At 42.1% G+C, this 24,386-nt stretch overlaps 1 protein-coding gene across 1 annotated transcript in view; it reads left to right on the top strand.

Annotated features, from left to right (window-relative positions):
• PTPRF (protein tyrosine phosphatase receptor type F) overlaps positions 1 to 24,386 on the top strand; it is a 953,410-nt gene that overhangs the window by 604,362 nt on the left and 324,662 nt on the right. The window contains exons 19-22 of the mRNA XM_033915537.1: positions 3,527 to 3,780; positions 5,466 to 5,602; positions 9,049 to 9,300; positions 11,831 to 11,895. Of these exons, the coding sequence (XP_033771428.1) occupies positions 3,527 to 3,780; positions 5,466 to 5,602; positions 9,049 to 9,300; positions 11,831 to 11,895 (708 nt within the window). The remainder of the gene's footprint in view (positions 1 to 3,526; positions 3,781 to 5,465; positions 5,603 to 9,048; positions 9,301 to 11,830; positions 11,896 to 24,386) is intronic.

Raw genomic sequence — 24,386 nt, 5'->3', positions numbered from 1 at the left:
TGAAAAGAGGAGGCTGAGATGGGACATGATCGAAACATTCAAGATAATGGAGGGAATAGACTTAGTAAATAAAGACAAGTTGTTTACTCTCTCCAAGGTAGAGAGAAGGAGAGGGCACTCTCTAAAGTTAAACGGGGATAGATTCCGTACAAGCGTAAGGAAGTTCTTCTTCACCCAGAGAGTGGTAGAAAACTGGAACGCTCTTCCGGAGGCTGCTATAGGGGAAAACACCCTGCAGGAATTCAAGACAAAGTTAGAAAGTTCCTGCTGAACCAGAACATATGCAGATAAGGCTAGACTCAGGATTCTAGACTTTGACCTAAGGGCCGTCGCATGAGCAGACTGGTGGGCACGATGGACCACTGGTCTGACCCAGCAGCGACAATTCTTATGTTCTTATGAGTATTGCATTCAATTCTTGTCTTCTTATCTCAAGAACGATATAGTGGCGCTAGAAAAAGTTCAAAGAAGAGCGACCAAGATGGTAAAGGGAATGGAACTCCTCTTGTGTGAGGAAAGACTAAAATGGTTCGTACTCTTCAGCTTGGAAAAGAGAGGGCTGAGGGGAGATATGATTGAAGTCTACAAAATCCTGAGTGGAGTAGAACGGGTAAGAGTGGATCATTATTTTTTTTTTGCTCCATCAAAAATTACAAACACTAGGGGACACTCGATGAAGTTACAGGGAAATACTTTTAAAACCAATAGGAGGAAATTTTTTTTCACTCAAGAGAATAGTTAAGCTCTGGAACACTTTGCCAGAGGATGTGGTAAAAGCGGATAGCGTAGCTGGTTTTAAGAAAAGTTTGGAAAAGTTCTTGGAGGAAAAGTCCATAGTCTGATATTGAGAAAGACATGGGGGAAGCCACTGCTTGCTCTGTATTGGTAGCATGGAATATTGCTACACCTTAGGTTTTGGCCTGGTACTAGTGACCTGGATTGGCCACTGTGAGAATGGGCTACTGGGTTTGATGGACCATTGGTCTGACCAGTAAGGCTATTCTTACGTTCTTATGGCCTTGTCAGCCTTTCATGGGTTGTTGAAAGGTCAGCGTTTGACTGCCATTCCTGATGTGATTCGCTTCTTGGAGTGGCAAAATTGCTCAAGCCTCCCGTGCTCTGTGCCATTTTGGGATCTAAATCTGGTTCTGTCTGTTCTTGTGCGCCCACATTTTGAACTTTTGGATGACTGCTCTTTGAAGGACCTCGGCAGCAGAAATCCGTGCAGAACTTACACCTTGAATGGTGAGACCTTAGCTAGAACTTCAACATAACGAGACTTGGGAGTGATCATCAACGCAGACATGAAAACTGCTGATCATGTGGAGAAGACTTCATCTAAGGCAAGACAGTTGTTAGGTTGCATCCGCAGGAGTTTCGTCAGCCGGAAACCTGAAGTCATAATGCCATTATACAGAACCATGGTGAGATCTCATTTGGAATACTGTGTGCAATTCTGGAGGACACACTACCGAAAAGATGTGCTGAGAGTAGAGTCGGTGCAACGGATGACCACCAGGATGGTCTCAGGGCTCAAGGATCTATCGTACGAGGAAAGCCTGAAAAATTTGTGGCTGTACTCACTCGAGGAACGTAGGGAGAGAGGAGACATGATCGAGACGTTTAAGTATATTACCGGCCATATCGAGATGGAAGAAGAGATTCTCTTTCTCAAAGGACCCTCAGCCACAAGAGGGCATCCGCTCAAACTCAGGGGCGGGAAATTTCATGGCGACACCAGGAAATATTTCTTCACAGAGAGAGTGGTTGATCCTTGGAACGAGTTCCCGGTGCAGGTGATTGAGGCAAACAGCGTGCAAGAATTTAAGAGCAAATGGGATGCCCATGTGGGATCCCTTAGAGGGTTAAGCCAAGGGAACCTGTCACCAGGAGTGGGATCCCTAGGATAGTAGACTTGGGGGTGGGTCAGTAGAGTGGGCAGACCTGATGGGTTATGGCCCTTATCTGCTGTCATCTTCTATGTTTCTATGTTATTCTTAAAGCGGTCTTCTTGGTGGCCATTACTTTTACTAGATGGGTTTCTGAGCTGCAGGCTTTCTCTTGAAGGGCTCCCTTCCTGGAGTTTTCTAGGGAGCAAGTTGTCTTGCGGTCTGTGCCTTCCTTCCTGCCAAAGGTAGTTTCTCCTTTTCATGTCAATCAGGTAGTGATCCTCCCGGTGTTAGGTAGCTAGGAGAGCTCTTCTAAACAGAGACAGTTGCACAAGTTGGATGTCGGGTCCTTCTCTCTTATGTGCAGAGAACCCAGGAGATCAGGAAGACAGATTATCTCTTTGTCCTTCTAGCAGGTTCTCGTAAGGCTGATGGCGCTTCTAAGACTACTGTTGTGTGCTGGATCAAGGAGACTCTTGCTTCTGCTTATCTTCTGAAGGAAAAAAGCCTGTTCCAGGCTCATTCCACTCGTGGTCAGGCAGCTTCTTGGGCTGAGTCTTCTTTAGTGCCTCCAGTGGATATTTGCAAGGCTGCAGTTTTGTATTCTCTGTATTCCTTTGTCAGATATTATCGTGTGGATGTTCAGGCGCGTCGGGAACATGTTCTGGTGTCCCACCCTGGATGGGTACTGCTGTGGTACGTCCCATTCGTAAGGAATATACCGGTCTATCAGGCACTACAGAAAGGAGAAATTAGGTTCGTACCTGCTCATTTTCTTTCTGTTAACCTGTAGAGCCCCCACCCTATCTGTCTTTGTGCAGTGATTGCGGGTTTTTGTTTTTGCTCGCGTGCAGATTTTGTTTTTTCTGCGGATTCTAGTATTTTTCTTAGGCCGGGGAGAATTAAGAACATAGGCTATGGCTCAGCTGGCGAGCAGTGGGGATATTTTCTATGCCAGGGTTTAGTTCTACACATGCTCCAATAGTTGTTTACTAGTGTTTGTTGTTTTTTTCACTCCTGTTTGGAGTATGTTTTACTGTTTTCAGTTGTAGTCTTTCCTAGGTTCTGCTTTGCTATTCGGTAGATTGGATTGCTAGGGGGAGTCTATCCTAATATACAAGTTTTTTTCTCAGTCTCCACCTGCTGGTAGCAGTGAGATATATTACCCATTCATAAGGACTATACCAGTGTACAGGCTAACATAAAGAAAATTAGCAGGTAAGAACCTAATTTCTCCTTTTACCTTTCCTTATGTTTTGACCTTCTTTGTCTTTCTTTTCTATATCCATTGTAGTTCCTCCCACTCTCCTTGTGTGTAAGTTAGTTAATGTCTTTATTTTAGGTGTATTTAAAATATGTTGTTTTCCCCATTTTTAACTGTACATAGTTTTGAATTAAGATATTGTGATTGAATCAAAATTTTAATAAAACTTGAAACGTGATAATGACAGATTTCCAAATAAATGAACTTTATTGTGCTTTTTTATGGAGAGGTGAAGTAATTTCCATATCATTCAGTATTATCAGACCCTACCTGAACTTAAGAGGCTGTTCCTCCTGTATTGTCAGATGTTTAATTAGGTAGATCTCCTTCGTTATTGAAGCCTCCATGAGTATATTAAACTGTTCTCTTTTAGATCCTGTATAATAAACAAGATGTGGAGGTGGATGGTCACTCCATGAGAAAACTTATCAGTAACCTGAAGCCTGATACTGAGTATTCCTTTGTATTGATGAATCGTGGAAGCAGCGCTGGTGGGCTTCAGCACAGAGTTTCCATCCGCACATCCCCAGACATTCTGCAGACTAAACCTTTCTTCTCCAGCAAATACATGAAGGAGGGCCAATTTACCTTGTATCTTCCAAAGCTGCAAACCACTGCAGCTGTGAGGTGAGAGGCACATAACTTTCCCTGCACATCTATTTATTTATTTAATTTATTTTCTATCCTGTTCTCACCAACAAGCTCAGATCGGGTTAGAGGTTCCCATAATTACTAATGCTCTTTCTAGTTCAATAGGTGTGTCATTCTTAAAAGCAGGGTATTCTGCCCATGCTCACGAGCTATGTAGAAGGTTTTCAAATCCTTCTTCTGCAGAGGGCTTTTCTGCCCACTTCAGTTTTTCCTTCTGCACAATAGCTTGAAGGTGTATTTTTGAAATGCTCTGTATATTTCTTTATTATTTTTTGGTATTTTTTTGTGTTTTTTGCAGCTATCAGTGTACCAGAGCTCCTTAGTGAGGAGACAACTTTGCCTACATGGAGAAAAAGCAGACTGGAGTCTGCATCCAGCAAGTTAATCCCTTGGGGACCTGTTTGGCCAGCCTGCGGAAACTATTGTGGAGCTCGGGGTCCATATCCCTAGTAGCTTAGTTTGCCTATTGAATCACAGGGGCTTGAGCACAGGCTGTTAGGCATCCGCAGGGATCTCAGCTGGGCTCTTGAGGGTTCTGGCTGTGATTTTGCCTCCCCCTTCATGTATGTGGTTCTGTAGGGGTTGAGGATCAGTCCGACTTTGGTCCAGCTGGCAGCCCAAAGATCTCAGCGTTTGGAGGACTGGTTGATTGAAGCAGGGATTCTTCTCTCAGTTCCATCTACTACAGGGGTGCCCACACTTTTTGGGCTTGCAAGCTACTTTTAAAATGACCAAGTCAAAATGATCTACCAACAATAAAATTTTTAAAAACACAAAGCACACTGTACGCAGAGAAAATGTTAATTATCATTTATATTTCGCGGGTTTTAAAAGAGGTCAAGGCACCTCAGGAAACAACTATACAAAAATAGACAAATATACCCCCTCCCTTTTTACTAAACTGCGATAGCGGTTTTTAGTGTAGGGAGCTGTGCTGAATGTCCTGCGCTGCTCTCGATGCTTATAGGCTCCCTGCGCTAAAAAACACTATTGCGGTTTAGTAAAAGGGGGGCCATAGAGCAAAATATAGACAGCAGATATAAATTCTCAAAACAGACACATTTTGATCACTAAATTGAAAATAAAATCATTTTCCTATCTTTGCTGTTTGGTGATTTCATGAGTCTCTGGTTGCACTTTATTCTTCTGACTGTGCATCCAATATTTCTTCCCTTCTTTCAGCCTGCTGTATGCTTCCAAACCTCATTCCCTCCCCAACTTTTTCTTCCTCTCTCCCTGCCCCTCCCCTTTCTTTCTATCTCCCTGCCCCCTCCCCTTTCTTTCTTTCTGTCTCTCTGCCCCGCTTTCTTTCTGTCTGTCTTTCTCTCTCCATGCCCCCTTTCTTTCTTTCTTTTTCCCTTCTTTCTGTCTCCCTGCCTGCTCCCAAGCCACTGCCACTGCCATTGGGGACCAGGCCCAAAACCACCGCCGCCCCAAGCTCTCCCTGCTTCCCCATACAGAAGCGGGCCAGCCAGTGCATGCGGCTCTCAAGATTCCCCACTTCCTAATTGAGGGGGCTACAGGAGAGTTTCTTTCCTCACTGGATATTAGAGGCATAATTGTACATTCTCTTTTTTTCCACCCCTACCGCAAATTTCTGCAGTTTTATGTTCTGGAACAGCATTACCAGTTCTCAGTTCTGCCCTTTGGGATGCCAACAGCATCTCGGACCTTCATAAAGGTGATGGTGGTAGTAGCGGCTTAACTGTGAAAGATGGATCTACAGATTCATGCTTACTTGGCAGACTGGCTGATCAGAGCTCCCTCATTGGCCAAGGGACGAGATACGGTGGAGCAGGTGCTGGAGGATCTGGGCTGGATTGTTGACTTCAGGATGATACTTCTGACGCCATGTAGTCGCTGGTATTACTGGGAGTCCTTTTCTATACGGATGAGTGCAGTATCTATTTACCAGTAGCTTGCAGACAGAAGCTGTGTGCTCAGATTTCGTCTCTTATGGAGTGGTCAGCTCTTTCGGCATGAGATTGTCTTCAAATTCTAGGATCCATGATTGCTGCGCTGGAATCTAATTCCTTACTTTCTCGCTAGGCACCACACCGAAATGCCTTGCAGACATCTGCCGTGAACTCTGGAAGCCCGAGCAAGTATGGCCTGGGAACTTCACCTGCAAACGCTCAGTAGGAGCCTACCATTCCACATTGCCTCCTGGATTGTGGGTGGTGATGGATGCCAGCCTTCAGGTTTGGGGAGAACATAAGAATAGCCTTTCTGGGTCAGACCAATGGTCCATCAAGCCCTGTTGCCCATTCTCACAGTTGCCAAACCAGGTCATTAATACATAGCCAAACCCAAGGAGTAGCAATATTCCATGCTACTGATCCAGGGAAAATATAAGAAACGGGGTGAATTTGAAACAATTCAGCAAGAAGAGTGATAAGGATAAAGTATTACAACAAAAAAACCACTCTAGATTAATTGCTTATAAATTTATGCAATGGAGATGGTTATAATCTCCATTGCATAATTTATAAGTATTATCTAGAGTGTTTTTTTTTGTTGTAATACTGATCCAGGGCAAGCAGTGGCTTCCCCCATGTCTTTCTCAATAACAGACTATTGACTTTTTCTCCAGGAACTTGTCCAAACATTTCTTAAAACCAGCTACGCTATCTGCTCTTACCACATCCTCTGGCAGAGCTTGAAAAAAAATTTTCCTCCTATTGGTTTTAAACGTATTTTCCTATAACTTCGAGTGTCCCCTAGTCTTTGTAATTTTTGACAGAGTGAAAAATCGATCCACTTGTACCCATTCTACTCCACTCGAGATTTTGTAGACTTCAATCATATCTCTCTCAGCTATCTCTTTTCCAAGCTGAAGAGCCCTAACCATTTTAGTCTTTCATCATACAAGAGGAGTTCCATCCTCTTTATCATCTTGGTCGCTCTTCTTTGAATCTTTTCTAGTGTCACTATACCTTTCTTGAGATAAGGAGACCAGAACTGAACGCAATAGTCCAGATGAGGTCGTACCATGGAGCGATATAGGGGTATTATAACTTTCTTAGTCTTGTTCACCATCCCTTTTTTAATAATTCCTAGCATCCTGTTTGCTTTTTTTTGGCCGCCCGCCACACATTGGGTAGAAGGTTTCATTGCATTGTCCTATGATGATACCCAGATCCTTTTCTTGGCGTTAATCCCCAAGGTGAACCCTAGCATCCAGTAACTATGATTTAGGTTATTCTTCCAATGTGCATTACTTTAGCATTTGTCCACATTAAATCCCATCTGTCATTTTGGATGCCAGTCTTCCAGTTTCCTAAAGGGTCCGCCTGCAATTTTTCACAATCCGCATGCGTTTTAACAACTTTGAAAGTTTAGTGTCATCTGCAAATTTAATCACCTCACTCGTTCCAATTTCCAGATCATTTATAAATAAGTTAAATAGCACCAGTCCTAGTACAGACCCCTGCGGCACTCCACTGTTTATTCTCCTTCATTGAGAAAAATTACCATTTAACCCTAACCTCTGCTTTCTATCTGATAACCAATTCCTAATCCACAACTGAACTTTGCCACCTATCCCATGACAGGAGCCTCTCGTGAGGAACTATATCAAAAGCTTTCTGAAAATCTAGATACATTATATCAGGGGTCTGAAAGTCCCTCCTTGAGGGCCACAATCCAGTCAGGTTTTCAAGATTTCCCCAATGAATATGCATGAGATCTATGTGCGTGCACTGCTTTCAATGCATATTCATTGGGGAAATCCTGAAAACCCGACTGGTTGTGGCCCTCAAGGAGGGACTTTGAGATCCCTGCACTATATCAACCGGCTCCCTTTATCCACATGTTTGTTCACACCTTCAAAGAAGTCAAGTAAATTAGTGAGGCAAGATCTCCCTCGGCTGAACCCATGCTGACTCCGTCTCATTAAATCATGTTTATTTATGTGTTCAACAATTTTATTTTTTATAATCGTTTCTACCATTTTGGCAGGTACTGAAGTGAGGCTTACCAGTCTGTAATTTCACAGATCTCCCCTGGAGCCCTTTTTAAAAATCAGTGTAACATTGGCCACCCTCCAATCTTCAGGTACTACAGATGATTTTAGTGACAGGTTACAGATCACTAACAGCAGGCCAGCAATTTCATGTTTGAGTTCTTTTAGTATCCTGAGATGTATACCATCTGATCCTGGCAATTTATCAATTTTTAACTTGCCAATTTGGCTAAGCGCATCTTCCGGATTCACCAAGATTTCTTTCAGTTCCTCCGCATCATTCACCCCTTGAAAACCATTTCCAGTTCAGATAGATCTCTAGCATCGTCTTCCATAAAGACCAAAGCAAAGAATTCATTCAGTCTTTCCACTATGGCCTTATCCTCCCTGAGCGCCCCTTTTGCTCCTTGATCATCCACTAGTCCCACAGATTTCCTCACAGGTTTTCTGCTTCTGATATACCTAAAAAAATTGTTATGAGTTTTTGCCTCTTTTGCAAGTTTCTCTTCATATTCTTTCTTAGCTGTCTTTATCAATGCTTTGCATCTAACTTGCCAGTGCTTGTGTTTCTTCTTATTTTCTTCATTCAGATCCTTTTTCCATTCTTTAATGGATTTTTTTTGGCTCTAATAGCCTCTTTCACTTCACCTTTTAACCACGTTGGCTCTCATGTCCTCTTCTTTCCACCTTTGCTGATATGTAGAATACATCTGGTCTGGGCTTCCACGATGGTATTTTTAAATAACATTCCCGCCTGGTTTACAGTCTGCAACTTATCCTTTTTGCTTCTTTTTAATCATTTTCGTCATTTTATCATAGTTGCCCTTTTGAAAATTAAAGGCCCCTACAGTAGATTTATTTTGCGATGTTTATCCTGGTATCAGCTCAAATTTGATCATGTTATGATCACTATTTCCCAGAGGACCCAATACAGTTAACTCCTGTACTATGTCTTGCATTCCACTAAGGACCAAATCTAAAATAGCACCCCCTCTTGTCGGTTCCCGGACAGTTGCTCCAAGATGCAGTAATTTATGAACATCTAGGAATTTTACCTTCCTAGCACTCCCCGATGTAACACTTTAACCAGTCAATATTGGGGTAATTTGAATTGGTGCTTCTCTGTATTTACAATTGTGATCACGGTCCATGTTATCAGCATGGTTGTAGTTCTGGATTCAGCATATACAATATTTTTGCTCTATATAATTGTATATATGCTTCTGGATTCAGATACAGTAATTGAATTCTTTATTTTATACTGTTGCCCATTTCTCCAGCTTTTCTAATCTCTGAAAACACCAGGTATCATATTGCTCTGGTGGCCCCAAATGATCCTATCCTGGATATTTGCCAGATTCTTGAAGAAATAAAAATGGATATAAAAGTAGTAGTTTGCACTGAACTTTCAGCTTTATCAGCAGATCTGCGGAGCGAGATAGTGGAGCTGGGCAGCCAAGTGCTGGACTTTGAACATAATCTGAAGGAACATCATGACGCAATTACTTCCTTGGAAATAACTTCACAGAATTGTAAGTCTACAAATTCTTATCTCATGGATAAAGTTGAGGAGTTGGAGAATCAGTGCAAAAGGAACAACATGCAAGTCTGGGGCCTACCGGAGATGCCAGAGTATAATAATAACTTTATTCTTGTATACCGCCACTCCATATTAGTTCTAGTTTACATCAAGAGGACTGTACAAACATCGAACATTCACATCCTATGGTACAACTGTAATAATCGAGTGCAAATCATTCAATTACATAGAATTTCAAAATATCTATCGAGTAACAAATTTTTCAAATAAATAAGTATTCAGCTAACTTTCTAAAGAATAATATGACTGGGTTTGTGGGAAGCAGGGTGTTCCACCAAGTATTCATTTTTCCTGCTTGATAGGCTAATGTTTTTTTCCAAGAATCTCTTATAACAACAGGCCTTTGGTGTCGGAAATGCAAACAAGTAATTTTTTACGAGTATTCTTATTAGACTCAAATATTTCAAAATGGGAGATGAGATAAGTGGGAGCTAAGCCAAACAATGCTTTAAAGCAAATACAACCAAACTTAAACAACACTCTGGCTTCAAACAGTAGCCAATGGAGTTGTTGATAGTACGGGCTAATATGTACATATTTCTTTAGTCCAAAAATCAAACGGACTGCTGTGTTTTGTGTTAATCTCAGTCTATTAATGATTTTTTTTTAGTTTTCCCTAGATAAATAATGTTACAATAATTCAAAGTTGATAGTATTGAAGATTGAACCAGTAGCCTAAAGGAGGGTAGATCAAAATATTTTTTGACTGTACAGAGTTTCCAAAGAACCAAAAAACATTTTTTAATCATTTGATCTGTACTGTATGATCTTCCAATGTTAAATATAGGTCTAAAGTTACGCCCAGTATTTTAATGGAAGTGGCTATGGAAAAATTCTGACCCTTAAGATGCAGAACATTTTCTTTGATTTTATCATTAGGACTTGCCAGAAAAAAATTTATTTTCAAGATTGAGTTTGAATTTAAACTGGAGAGTCCATTGTTCTATTTGTATCAAGATGAATGAAATCTGATTTTTTTATATCTACAGTAAAAGATGTCAAAGGGATGAGTATAGTAATGTCATCTGTGTAAATATAAAATGTAACTTTTAGACTGTGTAATAAGTAACCCAAAGGGGCAAGATAGTGGAGAACCTTGTGAATATCTGTCAGCACTGTAAACTTGGTAGGACCTATTTTTCAATAAATCCTGGAACCATTTCCAAACATTTCCTGAGATTCCTAAGGAATCCAAATAACTCAACAAAATCTCATGATCATGCAGATCAGATGCGCTGCTAAGATCTAGCTGAAGAATCAGTGCACTGGTGCCTACACATAACATAAGATTTGCCGCTGCTGGGTCAGACCAGTGGTCCATCGTGCTAGCAGTCCGCTCACGCTGCGGTCCTTAGGTCAAAGACCAGTGTCCTATTTGAGTCTAGCCTTACTTGCATATGTTCTGTCCAGTAGGAACTTATCCAACCTTGTCTTGAATCCCTGAAGGCTGCTTTCCCCTATAACAGCCTCTGGAAGAGTGTTTCAGATTTCTACCACTCTCTGGGTGAAGAAGAACTTCCTTCTCCTGCAGCCCAACTCTCCTGCCTGCCCCGATCCATGCCCTTAGTGAATCTAGCCCTTTCACCTGGAAGAAAGAAAAAAAAAAGAGCAGAAAAATCCTACCAAAGTAATTCCCTTGAGGCAGAAAGTAGTTCACAGGTTGCTGTGAAAACTATCTGTAATGCAGATCCTCTACTACCTCTCTCTTAGAAACAGGCTTACTGAAGGTTAGGCAGTAGGCCAGCATTCCTCTCCTCAAGGTTCACCTGTGGAATCTGATCTCTTAAGATAGTCTTCAGAGTTCAGTCTCAAACTAAGAGGCCTGAAACCAACCAGAGATCTCTCAAGGAGTGCATTTAGGTTAGCGTGAGAGAATTCACCCCCACCCCTGTGTATAGTGTGCTTGGCCTGACTTAACAGTTTTTCTAGGCCTCTGTTCCACTTGCTCCTCCCAAAGTTTCAAAAAGGTCCTAAACCGATCCAAAGAAGTCTTTTTATCAACATCTCTCTCCTCGAGCAAATATATGCAAATTATATATGCAGTTCATAGGTTGCTGTGAAAACTATCTTATTAGTAAACATTTAATGTCCCAGACTAAACTAATTTGCTCCTGAAGGTAACTTTTAGTGCAATCAGTTTTAATTTGCTGGTAGTGTATACACCTACTACCTATAAGCATGTCTTCTTTCATTTCCTGGTTAAGACTGCTTTGGGTCCAGATGCGGGTCCCCTGATTTTGGAGGTGATTTGAATCAAGTGCTTGATCCTTTCCTAGATAGGTCTTCCCCAGGTCCTTCACATCCTCACAAGGGGGTCCCATATTTATGATTTACTCTGGATTTGGTTGATCCCTGGCGATTCTTACACCCCACAGACAGAGATTATATGCATCTTTCCCGCTCCCATTCTACCTGGTCTCATATAGATTAAGTTCTCTTCTCTCAGTCTTTATTTTCTCCAGTCCTTACTTCTGTCATTGGCCCGCAGGCCATTTCTGATCATGTAATGGTGCTGGTGGATATGGAGGTGGGGAGTCGCAGGGGGGATGTTGGTGCTTTCCTGCTTATATGTACGATGACCCTCACTTTCAACAATACTTGGTGAAAAGGTGGGCAGATTACGAGCATTGTAATGCTGGGCATGTTGATATCTTGGTTCTCTTGTGGGAAGTCTCTGAGGCTGTCCTTCGTGGGGATGTCATTGAAGTTTCAAGTTTAAATTTCAAGTTTATTTAAATCTTGATATACCGCTTTTATAGTCAAAGCGGTAAAGGAAACAAATTCACAATTACCATACAGACACAACACGAAACAGATGGGCACATGGGGAGGATACATTGCATAAAATAAAAAAAGGGAAGGTAAAAAACAAAAGGCACAAGAGGAATCATTAATGTGTAAGGCCTGATGTCTGAGATTTTGAATTAAAAAAATTAAGTATAAATCTCAAAAGCATCTCTGAAAATAAATGTTTTAAGATTAGATTTAAAATTATTGAGATTCTTTTCTTGTCTCAAGGTTAGAGGTAATGTATTCCACAGTGTGGGAGCAGTCACAGAGAAGATTGTTTTCCGCATTGTATCATCAAACAGTTGGCGTACTGAAGGGACTGCTAAAAGATTTTGTTGGGAAGAACGTAGAGTTCTTTGTGGATCATATGGGATTAACAGCCTATCTATAAAGAATGGAATATGATTAGATTGAACTTTAAAAGTAAGAAGTAGTATTTTGAAAGTAATCCTACGTGAAATGGGTAGCCAGTGAGCTTTTCTGAGGAGTGGTGTTACATGGTCAAATTTTTTAGCGTTAAAAATGATTTTTATAGCAGTGTTCTGGATGACCTGTAGTCTCCTGATCTCTTTTTGAGTGATGCCCTGATAAAGTGAATTACAATAATCTAAATTTGAAATTAATAAAGAATGGATAAGAATATTAATTGATACCAAGTAATCACTTGTACAGAAAGTAAGTTAGTGAGGATATGACTTATAACCAATATAAATCACAGTCAAACCTATTTAAATAAAAGTTAATAAAGAAATTTATTTTCAACTAACCCAACTCAAGTCCTCAAAATATAGATCCAAGATTACAATATTGCGAGCTGAAAAATATTAATGTAAGAAGACAAGTTACAGACAGGGCTGAGATACGAGCAGTTTATATAAACTATAGAGCTGTTGATTTCTCTTTATCCAGCCGAGACAAAGCCAGAAACACAGTTAATTGTTGAGGTTCAAAAAAGACATATTTAACCGAATGGTAGCAAATAATACACTTGCAAGGATGTCTTAAGTAAAACGTCGCTCCCAGTGAAGTGACTCCAGGTTTCAATAATAGAAATTCTCTACAATGCTTTTGAGTTTCTCTAGAAAGGTCAGGAAACATTTGTATTTTACATCCAAGAAACTCTTTCTGTTTGTTTTTATAGAAAAGTTTCAATAACCATGTTTTATCCATTGCGAGAGCTACAGTCAAAATCATTGTAGAAGGCAGTGGCGTACCTAGCATATGTGGCACCCGGGGCCCATCATTTTTTGACACCCCCCTATCTATATGAAAAATATGATTTTTAGTAACAATCCACATATCGCACAACAAAAGTGTACCTAGGAAAAGACAGCATCTTAAACACTGCAGTGAGCCAATTGGATAAGATCCTGGATGAGGAGAATCTACGGGATCCCCGTCAACATGGATTTACTAAGGGGAGATCATGCCAATCCAACCTGATCAGCTTCTTTGACTGGGTGATGGGGAAGCTGGATATTGGGGAGTCCCTGGACATCGTGTACCTGGACTTTAACAAAGCATTCGATAGCGTACCACACCGCAGGTTGCTGAGCAAGATGAGTTCTATAGGATTAGGTGACACATTGATGAAATGGCTTGGAGGTAGGCTTCAAAGGGTAGTGGTAAACCCCCTCCGAAATGACGGAGGTGATCAGTGGAGTGCCGCAGGGCTCAGTCTTGGGCCCGATCCTATTCAACATCTTTATAAGGGACCTGGCAGAAGGGCTTCGAGGTAAGATAACATTATTCGCCGATGACGCCAAACTAAGTAATGTAGTGGGCAAATGCACAACGGACGAAGATTCAATGCACGACAACATGATGCACGACCTACTCCTACTGGAGCGTTGGTCTAGGACCTGACAACTCAACTTCAATGCCAAAAAATGCAAAGTTATGCACCTGGGCAGCCAAAATCCATGCAAGTCCTATACCCTTAATGGTGAGATCCTAGCAAAAACGGTAGCAGAACGAGACTTGGGGGTAATCGTCAGTGGGGACATGAAGTCTGCTAATCAAGTGGAGCAAGCTTCATCCAAGGCAAGACAAATCATGGGTTGCATACGAAGGGGTTTTGTCAGCCGTGAGGCCCCACCTGGAATACTGTGTGCAATTCTGGAGGCCGCATTATCGAAAGGATGTGCTGAGGCTGGAGTCAGTGCAGAGAATGGCCACCCGGATGGTCTCGGGACTCAAGGATCTCCCATACGAAGAAAGGCTTGACAAATTGCAGCTTTACTCGCTCAAGGAGCGCAGGGAGAGGGGGGACATGATCGAGACGTTCAAGTATCTTACGGGCCGCATCGAGGCGAAGGAAGGATATCTTCTTTTTCAGGGGCCCCACGACAACAAGAGGGCATCCGTGGAAAATCAGGGGCGGGAAACTACGAGGTGACACCAGGAAATTCTTTTTCACTGAAAGGGTGGTTGATCGCTGGAATAGTCTTCCACTGCAGGTGATTGAGGCCATCAGCGTGCCTGATTTTAAGGCCAAATGGGATTGGCACATGGGATCTATTCACAGGGCATAGGTAGGGGAGGGACATTGGGGTGGGCAGACTGGATGGGCCGTGGCCCTTATCTGCCGTCTATTTCTATGTTTCTATAGAACACATACATTGTAAAACTAAACAAGCCAGATCCCACAGTCAATTGATCCTGCAGTCAATGCCAACTGAAAACTATGTTCTTTTCATACACACAGAACAGAGATACACCCTCGCCCAATATGGAATAATCACAAACTAAAAATAGAAATATGTAGACAAAAGTTAAACTGAACCACCAAGAAACCAGGCCCTGGATACAATGCAACACCACAAAAACAGTAACACATGTCCTCTAATACAGTGCAAAATATAAAGACAGTAGATGTAAATTTGAAAAAACTGATACATAACAATCACCACTTTACAAATTAACAAATAAAAATAAAACAAATATTGAGAAATTAAAAAATACAATTTTATTGGACTAATCCCCGTAAGGTCGGTCCCCATCCCGGCAAACCACCTGATTCCATCCACACAAGCCTTGAATTGTTTTATATTGAACTTATTATATTAAAGTATAAAAAGAAACAATATTCTGTACAATTATAAATCAGCATCTTCTCCCCACTCTCTCTTCCCCATTTCCCTTCAGCATCCTCAGCCCACTCTCTCTCCACTTTCCTTCAGCGCACGCACATAAAAACAAGCAAGTAATTTTATATCATTTTCATTCTATTCATTCATAGAAATTAAAGTCTAAATAATGCCAGTCACATAACAAAACATGATTTTACAAAAATAATTCCCTGCACAGTCAAGCCTGCAAGGATTACTAGATGTCTTTCAGCCGCTCCCCTCCCTCCCCCTCCCTTATCTTTGTGGCCAAGTCAAAATGATCTACCAACAATAAAATTTTAAAAACACAAAGCACACTGTATGCAGAGAAAATGTTAATTATCATTTATATTCCGCGGGTTTTCAAAGAGGTCAAGGCAGATGACTTTATGCAATGTCACCTCAGTAACAACTATACAAAAATAGACAAATATACCCCCTCCCTTTTTACTAAACCACGATAGTGTTTTTTAGTGCAGGGAGCTGCGTTGAATGCCCCACGCTGCTCTCGACGCTCATAGCACTAAAAACCGCTATTGCGGTTTAGTAAAAGGGGGCCATAGTGCAAAATATAGACAGCATATATAAATTCTCAAAACGGACACATTTTGATCACTAAATTGAAAATAAAATCATTTTTCCTACCTTTGGTAATTTCATCAGTCTCTGGTTGCACTTTATTCTTCTGACTGTGCATCCAATATTTCTTCCCTTCTTTCAGCCTCCTGTATGCTTCCTCTCCTCCAGACCTCATTCCCTCCCCAAACTTTTTCTTTGTTTCACCCTGCCCCCTTCTTTCTTTTTCTCTCTCCCCATACCCCCTTTCTTTCTGTTTGTTTGTCTTTCTCTCTCTCTCTCTCTCCGTGCCCCATTTTTCTTTGTTTCACCCTGCCCCCTTTCTTTCTTTCTGGCTCCCTATCCCCCCCTTTCCTTCTTTCTCCCTGCCCTCCCCTCTCCCATGCCACCACCATTGGGAAAATGCTGCCACCGCCGCTGGGGAATAGGCTGCCACTGCCACCATCAGGAACAGGCCGGCGCCGAGTTCGCCCTGCTTCTCTTTCCCGCAGGGCCGACCAACTCTCGCCACCTGATGTCAATTCTAACGTCGGAGAGGACGTTCTGGGCCAGCCAGGCAGCGATTAGCTGGCCCAGAAAGTCCTCACGACATCAGAATTGATGCGGGTGGCGAGAGTTGGTCGGCCCCACAGGGAAAAGCAGGGAGAACTCTGCGCCAGCCTGTCCCCGATGGCGGCTGTGGCACTCAAGTGGCTAAAGAGCCGCAGTTTGCTGGCCTAGGGAGAATACTGGAGGGTGGCCAGCTGTGCACCCCCTTGGGCCATAAACCCGGGGAGGACTGCCCCCCCCCCCACCTTGGTATGCACTGTCTACCTCACTCCCTCCCTATGACCAAAAATTCTCCTTTATTCCATTCCCCGTGTACACAACCATCTCTTTCCCTCCCTTCCTCTCTCCCAAGTTCATGCCTTGTGTCCAAAAATGCACTCCCTCCCCCCTTTTGTGTTCCGGGTTTGCCTCCTAGCCCTCATCTTAGCAACTTTCTCAGCCAAATACAACTCGAGCCACGAGGCTCGTCTTCTGTTCCTACCTGCCCTGCTGTGCACACATAGCTGACCGGAAGTTTTCCCCGATGTCAGCGCTGACATTGGAGGGAGGGCTTAAGCAAAGCCTGCCCTCCGACGTCAGCGCTGACATCGGGGAAGACTTTCGGTCGGCTATGTGTGCGCGGCAGGGCAGGTAGGACAGAAGACGAGCCTCGCGGTTCAAGTTGTATTTAACCCCGTGGGTCCCCCGTCATTCCTGTTCAGCTCTCTCCTGTGCACCCCCTTGGGGCGTGCACCCAGGGCGGACCGCTCCCCTCCGCCCCCCCCCTAGGTACGCCACTGGTAGAAGGTACAGCTATCTCCCTATCTGATGTTTCTAAAATTTCAGAAACATTTAGTGGTGCCTGGTTCGGTATTTTAGACTGCAATTGAGCCCCGTCTTTATTTGGCAACTAATACACTTGAGTAAATGGTGGTAAAGTTTCTTCTGAAACTTGCAATATTTCAATCAGGTATCTCTTGAGCATTTCCCTAGGAGTAACCGAAGTTAGTCTAGGAAAATTAATAAGTCTCAAATTGTTATTCCGAGAATTATTTTCAAGTGTTTCCAATTTCTTTCTAAGATTAATATTATCTTTAATTAGGGACTCTTGGTATGTAATTTGAAAATCTATAAATAAAAAGAATATTAACTGAATTCGGGTTAAGTTGTGATTTGAGAGATCTAATCATTTTTAGTTTGAAGAAACATTTTTGTACCTGCCTACATTACCGTGCAGAACTGCTGTATTGCTGCTAAAATATTCTCCCTCGAATGTCAATTTCAGGGTGCCAAGAAGACCTATTTTCACCGTCCTATGCCTGCACATAAGTAATGCATGTTGACTGTGAAGGTAGTTTTAAACAACCTGCTCCATGAACAAGCTAAGAGTGGTACTATTTATTGAAAATTTAAATTCTTTCGTTTTGGTAATTGCCCCAGACATTTTCTTGCTCGGCTCACTAAGGGCTGTTTTTACAAAGATGCATTAGGGCCTTAATGCGCGGAATAGCGCGCGCTAAATTGCCGTGCGCTAGACCTTAACACCAGCATTGAGCTGGCGTTAGTTCTAGAAGCGTAACGTGGGTTAGCACGTGCTAAAATGCGTGCGCTAAAAATGCTAGCGCACCTAAGTAAAAGGAGCCCTAAGTCTTGGAGTGGGCCTCAGCTGTTTCACTCTATCCGTCTTTCTGATGGGACTCTCACTAATGCTACGGATAGGATTTCCAGAGCCTTTTGTGACTATTTTTCACATCTGTATATGGCTGATTTGGCCTCTCAGCCCTCTTAGGTGCAGGCATATTTGGAGGACACCTCTTTACTGCGCTTGACTTCACCGATGATTCATTGAATGCGCCTTTGAGAGTGCTGGAAGTTCAACAGGTTATCAAGTCTTTGTCCACTTGCAAGACTCCTGGAGCCAATGAATTTACCGCAGAATATTACAAATTGCTTCTTTATCATCTTCCGTGATCATTGGTGCGTTATTTCAACATCTTTATAAACGATCTGAACATAGGTACGACGAGTGAGGTGATTAAATTTGCGGACGATACAAAGTTATTCAGAGTAGTGAAGATGCAGGGGGATTGCGAAGATCTGCAACATGACATAATCAGGCTCGAGGAATGGGCATCCACATGGCAGATGAGGTTCAATGTGGATAAGTGTAAAGTGATGCATGTCGGTAACAAAAATCTCATGCATGAATACAGGATGTCCGGGGTGGTACTTGGAGAGACCTCCAAGGAAAGAGACTTGGGAGTTCTGATCAATAAGTTGATGAAGCCGTCCATGCAATGTGCGGCGGTGGCGAAAATGGCAAACAGAATGCTAGGAATGATAAAGAAGGGGACCACAAACAGATCAGAGAAGGTTATCATGCCGCTGTACTGGGCCATGCTACGTCCTCACCTGGGGTTCTGCATACAGTACTGGTCGCTGTACATGAAGAAGGACACGGTACTACTCGAAAGGGTCTAGAGAAGAGCGACTAAGATGGTTAAGGGGCTGGAGGAGTTGTCGTACAGTGAAAGATTAGAGAAACTGGGCCTTTTCTCCCTCAAACAGAGGAAATTGAAAGGGGACTTGATCGAAACATTTAAGGTATTGAAGGGAATAGACTTAGTAGATAAGGACAGGTTGTTCACCTTCTTCAAGGTAGGGAGAACGAAAGGGCACTCACTAAAATTGAAAGGGGATAGATTCCATACAAACATAAGGAAGTTCTTCTTCACCCAGAGAGTGGTAGAAAAGTGGAATGCTCTTTTGGAGTCTGTCATAGAGGAAAACAACAGGGATTCAAGACAAAGTTAGACAAGTTGCTGCTGAACCAGAACGTACGCAGGTAGGGCTGGTCTCAGGGTGCTGGTTTTTGACCAGAGGGCTGCCGTGTGAGCGGACTGCTGGGCACGATGGACCACTGGTCTGACCCAGCAGCGGCAATTCTTATGTAGTTGTGTGGATGGGGATTTTTTTCCCCTCCAGGTGCCATAGATGCTCTAATTCATCTCTTATCTACCAGATTTTCCCAAAATTAGCAGAATTTAATATTTTTTAATTGTGTTAAACATGTTTTGAAAATGATAGACCAATAATTTGTAGATGAAAAAATTATATCTTTTGAGGATTTGACTGCTGAATATGGTGTTCCTGTTAGGTATCTTTTTTACTACCATAAGGGGAGGGAGGAATTAGAGTTTCTGGAGACCTTGATGAAAAAGGCTTTGAGAACAGGCACTGGGAAAAGGGGGCATTAGTAAATTGCATTAAGCTTTGTTGGTTCAACAGAACCCTATGAAGCTAAGGGGAGGGCAAGTTCAGGACTAATATCAGGAAGTTCTGCTTCACACAGAGAGTGGTTGACATCTGGAATACTCTCCCAGGGGAGATTATTGCAGAATCGACAGTCCTAGGCTTCAAGGGCAAACTAGATGCATATCTCCTTGAGAGAGGCATATAGAGATATGGTTGGCTATAGGGTAAGCCAGGTGTATACCTGGCAGGGCCTCCGCGTGTGCGGATCACCGGACTTGATGGACCGAAGATCTGATCCGGAGATGGCGCTTCTTATGTTCTTATGTTCTTTTATACAGCTCGCTGGGAGCGTTATTTGGGACAACAGTATTCTGCACAATGTTGGACCTGGATCTTTTCCCATCTTTAAGGTCTCTGTTTCTACTTCTTTGGTGAAAAATGGTTTTACATTTTTCTCTCAATGGTATAAAACTCCTGCCCATTTGCATAAAATGTTTCCAAATAGCTCAGACCTATGTTGGCGGTCATGTGAAGCCAGGCGGAAATTTTTTCCATATCTGATGGGAATGGCCAAAAAAGCATTCCTTTTGGACTGAGGTGCTGAATTGTGTTAATACTATTTTGGATTCTTCGTATTCCATGACTGCAGCTTTTTGTCTTTTACATCAGTGACCTGGGATGCTGAAACCAGCTCATCAGTTTGCTACTTCCTTCTTTATGATAGCAAAATTGACTTTGGTACACTGGTGGAAATAGCCTTCAATTCCTTCATTGAATACTGTGCTAGCTAAACTGGACTATATTTGTTTAATGTCTAAATGTCTTGATTTTTGCTTTCTCTTCCTCATTAACTTTCAGACTCCTTTTTCTTTATTTTAGAGTCGTCGTTTACTCATAATTGAGGGGGGTTGGATTTTTTTTTAATTTGTATTGTTTCTCAGTCATTTTTGTATATGTGTTTCATATGGGTTTTTTAATTTTATTTTTCATGCATAAATAAGTTTGGAAAAAAAAACTTTATGCAGGAATAGTATGGCCTGCTAATTTGATAGAATTCTGTGTAAATTTACAACTTACAGATTTTCTTAATCAGGCAGAAGGTTTCTATCACAACACAGCTTTAATGCGATACATAGTACCGAGACATTGACATCAAAGGTGACTAGTTATTATAAGTTTGAACAGTCCTCACAATAATCCAATATCAATTTAGTGCTGAAATCCAATTAAGAAACTATTGTACAGCTAAAGGTATATCTGCACAGGCTTTATACTTACTTCCCAGACCCTCTCAAATTTCCTGTAATTTTTGTAGTAAGACTAGAAAGCTGTGAACATAGTAACATAGTAGATGACGTCAGATAACGACCCGAATGGTCCATCCAATCTGCCCAACCTGATTAAATTTAAATTCTTTTTCTTCCTAACTATTTCTGGATACGAATCCAAAGCTCTGCCCGGTACTGTGCTTAGGTTCCAACTACTGAAGTCTCTGTCAAAGCTCACTCCAGCCCATCTACACCATCCCAGCCATTGAAGCCCACCCCAGCCCATCTTCAACCAAATGGCCATATATAGACACAGACCGTGCAAGTCTGCCCTCTTAGGCCTCTCACCTTCCCCCTTTACACCTAACTCTTTAATCTCTCCACTGTAGTTCCTCTCTCATCTTTCTTCCTGTAAACCGTGCCGAGCTCCGCATTCGTGGAGATGGTGCGGTATATAAACCCAAGGTTTAGTTTAGTTTAGTTTACTGGCCTTAGTTCTTCAATATTTACTATTATTCTCTGATTCTAGATCCTCTGTGTTCATTCAACATTTTTTTGAACTCCCACCACCTCTCTCGGGAGCGCATTCCAGGCATCCACCACCCTCTCCGTAAGGAAGAACTTCCTTACATTGCTCTTGAGTCTACCATCCCTCAACCTCAAATTATGTCCACTGATTTTACCATTTTCCTTTCTCTGGAAAAGATTTGGTTCTACGTTAATATCTTTCAAGTACTTGAAAGTCTGAATCATGTCTCCCCTGTCCCTTCTTTCCTCTAGGGCAGTGGTCTCAAACTCGCGGCCCGGGGACCACATGCGGCCCGCCAGGTACTATTTTGTGGCCCGCGGTCTGTACTAGTGCTGTCCGCTCTTTGCAGCGTCCTCTGGCTTCCCCCCTGGCCTCCAGTTCTTACCTTCAGATAATTACTGCAGCATGCAGAGAGGATTTCCAGTGCTGTAGCGATCCTTGCAGGCTGCCGTCATCCTCAGCATCATGTTCCCTCTGCCGCGATCCTACCCCTGACATCAGAGGAGGGGCGGGACCGCAGCAGAGGGAATGTGCTGCGGAGGCCGATGGCAGCCTGCAGGGAATGTGACCACCGGCGATCCTCTCTACAGGCATGGTAATTAGCTGAAACTAATACCGGGAGGCCAGGGGAGAAGCTGGAGGACGCTGCAAAGAAGGGGGGAACATGCAAGCCTTTGGGGAGGGAAGATTTATAAACTATAAAGAGTTTTACCTCATGCAAAATTGTCATTTCTATAATAAGACATTAACTTTTTTTCTGCGGCCCTCCATGTACCTACAAATCCAAATGTGGCCCTGCAAAGGGCTTGAGTTTGAGACCACTGCTCTAGGGTATACATATTCAGGGCTCCCAGTCTGTCCTCATAAGTCTTTTGGCACAAACCTATCATTTTCGTCGCCCTCCTCTGGACCACTTCAAATCTTCTTATGTCCTTTGCCATATACGGTCTCCCAAACTGTTGGGCCTCAGAGCTCACCCTTTCAGAGCTTGCCCTTTCAGAGGTGGGCACACAAGAGCTTACATTATATTTTTCAATTGTTTACAGATTCAGGACATTTTGCTTCTTTTACATCTTTACAACAAACATTTGGACTCCTAGACATGGACATTTTTGCCTATTATCAATTGCGCCACTATGTTCAATCATTACCGGCGGCCAATATATCTGAACAATGTCGTGAAGTTCTATCGGAAATGTTCAGTCTGTCAGCCCAACAACAAATCCCTCTTCAGTTTCACCAGGTGGTTCTACTGGACTGTCAGCCAAGCGTCAACTTTGAGATTTTGGTTGCTTCTTGGGCGGAGGATCTACATTTGTACGCTGTCTGCAAATCAATTACAACAAGTGTTGAAAACTTTGAGAAAACTTTCTACAAACATTTCTCATTGGGAAATGCAACTTAAGATCATCTTACACCTTTATATCTCACCCATGCGAGCATATCGGACGAGTATTACGCAGTCCCATAGCTGTCCTAAGTGTTCTCAAGTTTGTGCATCTTTGGGGCACATGTTTTGGTCCTGTCCCCATATTACTTTGTTTTGGAACCGATTGGGACAATATGTTTCTTCTTTATGGGGCAGGCGCTGGACTCCAACTCCCAGAGCGTTATTTGGGTTTTATACTATAACCTCCCCTAAACTTAAAGGGATGTCTGCCTTTCTGGCAAGAACAATTCTGATGGGAAAGAGAGCTATTTTGTCCAGTTAGATCTCTGGTGAACCGCTGACTTATGGTCATTGGAGATCGCTGATGATAGTCCATGCTTCCTTAGAAAGAAGAGATTTTGCTGGTATTGATTCTGTTATGGGACGTCGCTTTTGTTCAATTTGGGAACATTTTTGGATGGACCTCACTCCATATGCCCGAAGTCAACTATTGAATTTATAATAGGTTTATATTTACTTTTTGTTTGTGCTCCTTGACTGTTTTGTTATAGGGGGGAGGGGGTAATACGCTATGTATATTGAGGAAAATTGTTGTAACTTGTTTGACTATTTACCCTGTTTTGACTCTCAAGAAATATATTTATATTTAAATATAAATTAATAAAAACAAATTTAAAAATTCAAAAAACACACAATGACAAAAGACAAGAGCAATGAGGGGAGAACTACAAGAAAGTCAAGGAAAGGGGGAAATAAGAGGGAAGGGGATTCTTCAGAGTGCAGCCATTTCTTTGAAGGACAAAACTCAATCCTTGGAGGCATCTTTAAATAAGAAGCATGTCAGAGCTCCCTTGAATTTGTCCATATTTATTTTCTCTCTGATATGAAAAGGTAGTGAGTTCCATATAAGTGGAGCAATACCTGAGAACATGGTAGTACATCTAGTACTGACCATCTTGAGTGATGGTACATGAAAAATATGTTGTGTGGCAGATCTGAGGACACAGATTGGTACATGAGAGATAAGCATTTTATCGATAAAGACCGGTTCTCTTGTTTTTTGTGTTTTAAAAGTAATTAATGCAATTTTATAAGAAATTCTGTGAGATACAGGAAGCCAGTGGGCTTTCTTTAATAGTGGAGTGACATAACCGTACTTTTTTGAGTTTGTAATTATCTTAATAGCTACGTTCTGAATCAATTGTAAGCGCCTAATTTTGTTTTCTTTGCAGTATTCTGTTATACAGGGAATTGCAGTAATCAATTCTTGAGATCAAGTGAATGGATTAATATATTTAGGGATGAAGGTTCAAGAAAGTTAGCTAGGGACCTAATCATTCGGAGTTTAAAGAAACAATTTCTAACTACTGCCCCTGTTTATTTATGAAAATTTAATTTATTGTCGATAATCACGCCCAAAATTTTAATGGAGGTAACCTCATTAATTGTAGTATTGTCTATGGAAATTGGTGAGGAAAGTTGGAAGCTGTCCTTCCATGGAAAGAGAAGGCAGTCTGTTTTAGAAATGCTTAAGGATAACACATTATCCTTAAGCCAATTGTTGATAATAGT

Source organism: Geotrypetes seraphini, chromosome 12 (genome assembly GCF_902459505.1).
Source record: "Geotrypetes seraphini chromosome 12, aGeoSer1.1, whole genome shotgun sequence".
NCBI lineage: Eukaryota > Metazoa > Chordata > Amphibia > Gymnophiona > Dermophiidae > Geotrypetes > Geotrypetes seraphini.
Note: the sequence above shows the minus strand (reverse complement) of the source record. Positions and strands in the feature narration are given on the sequence as shown.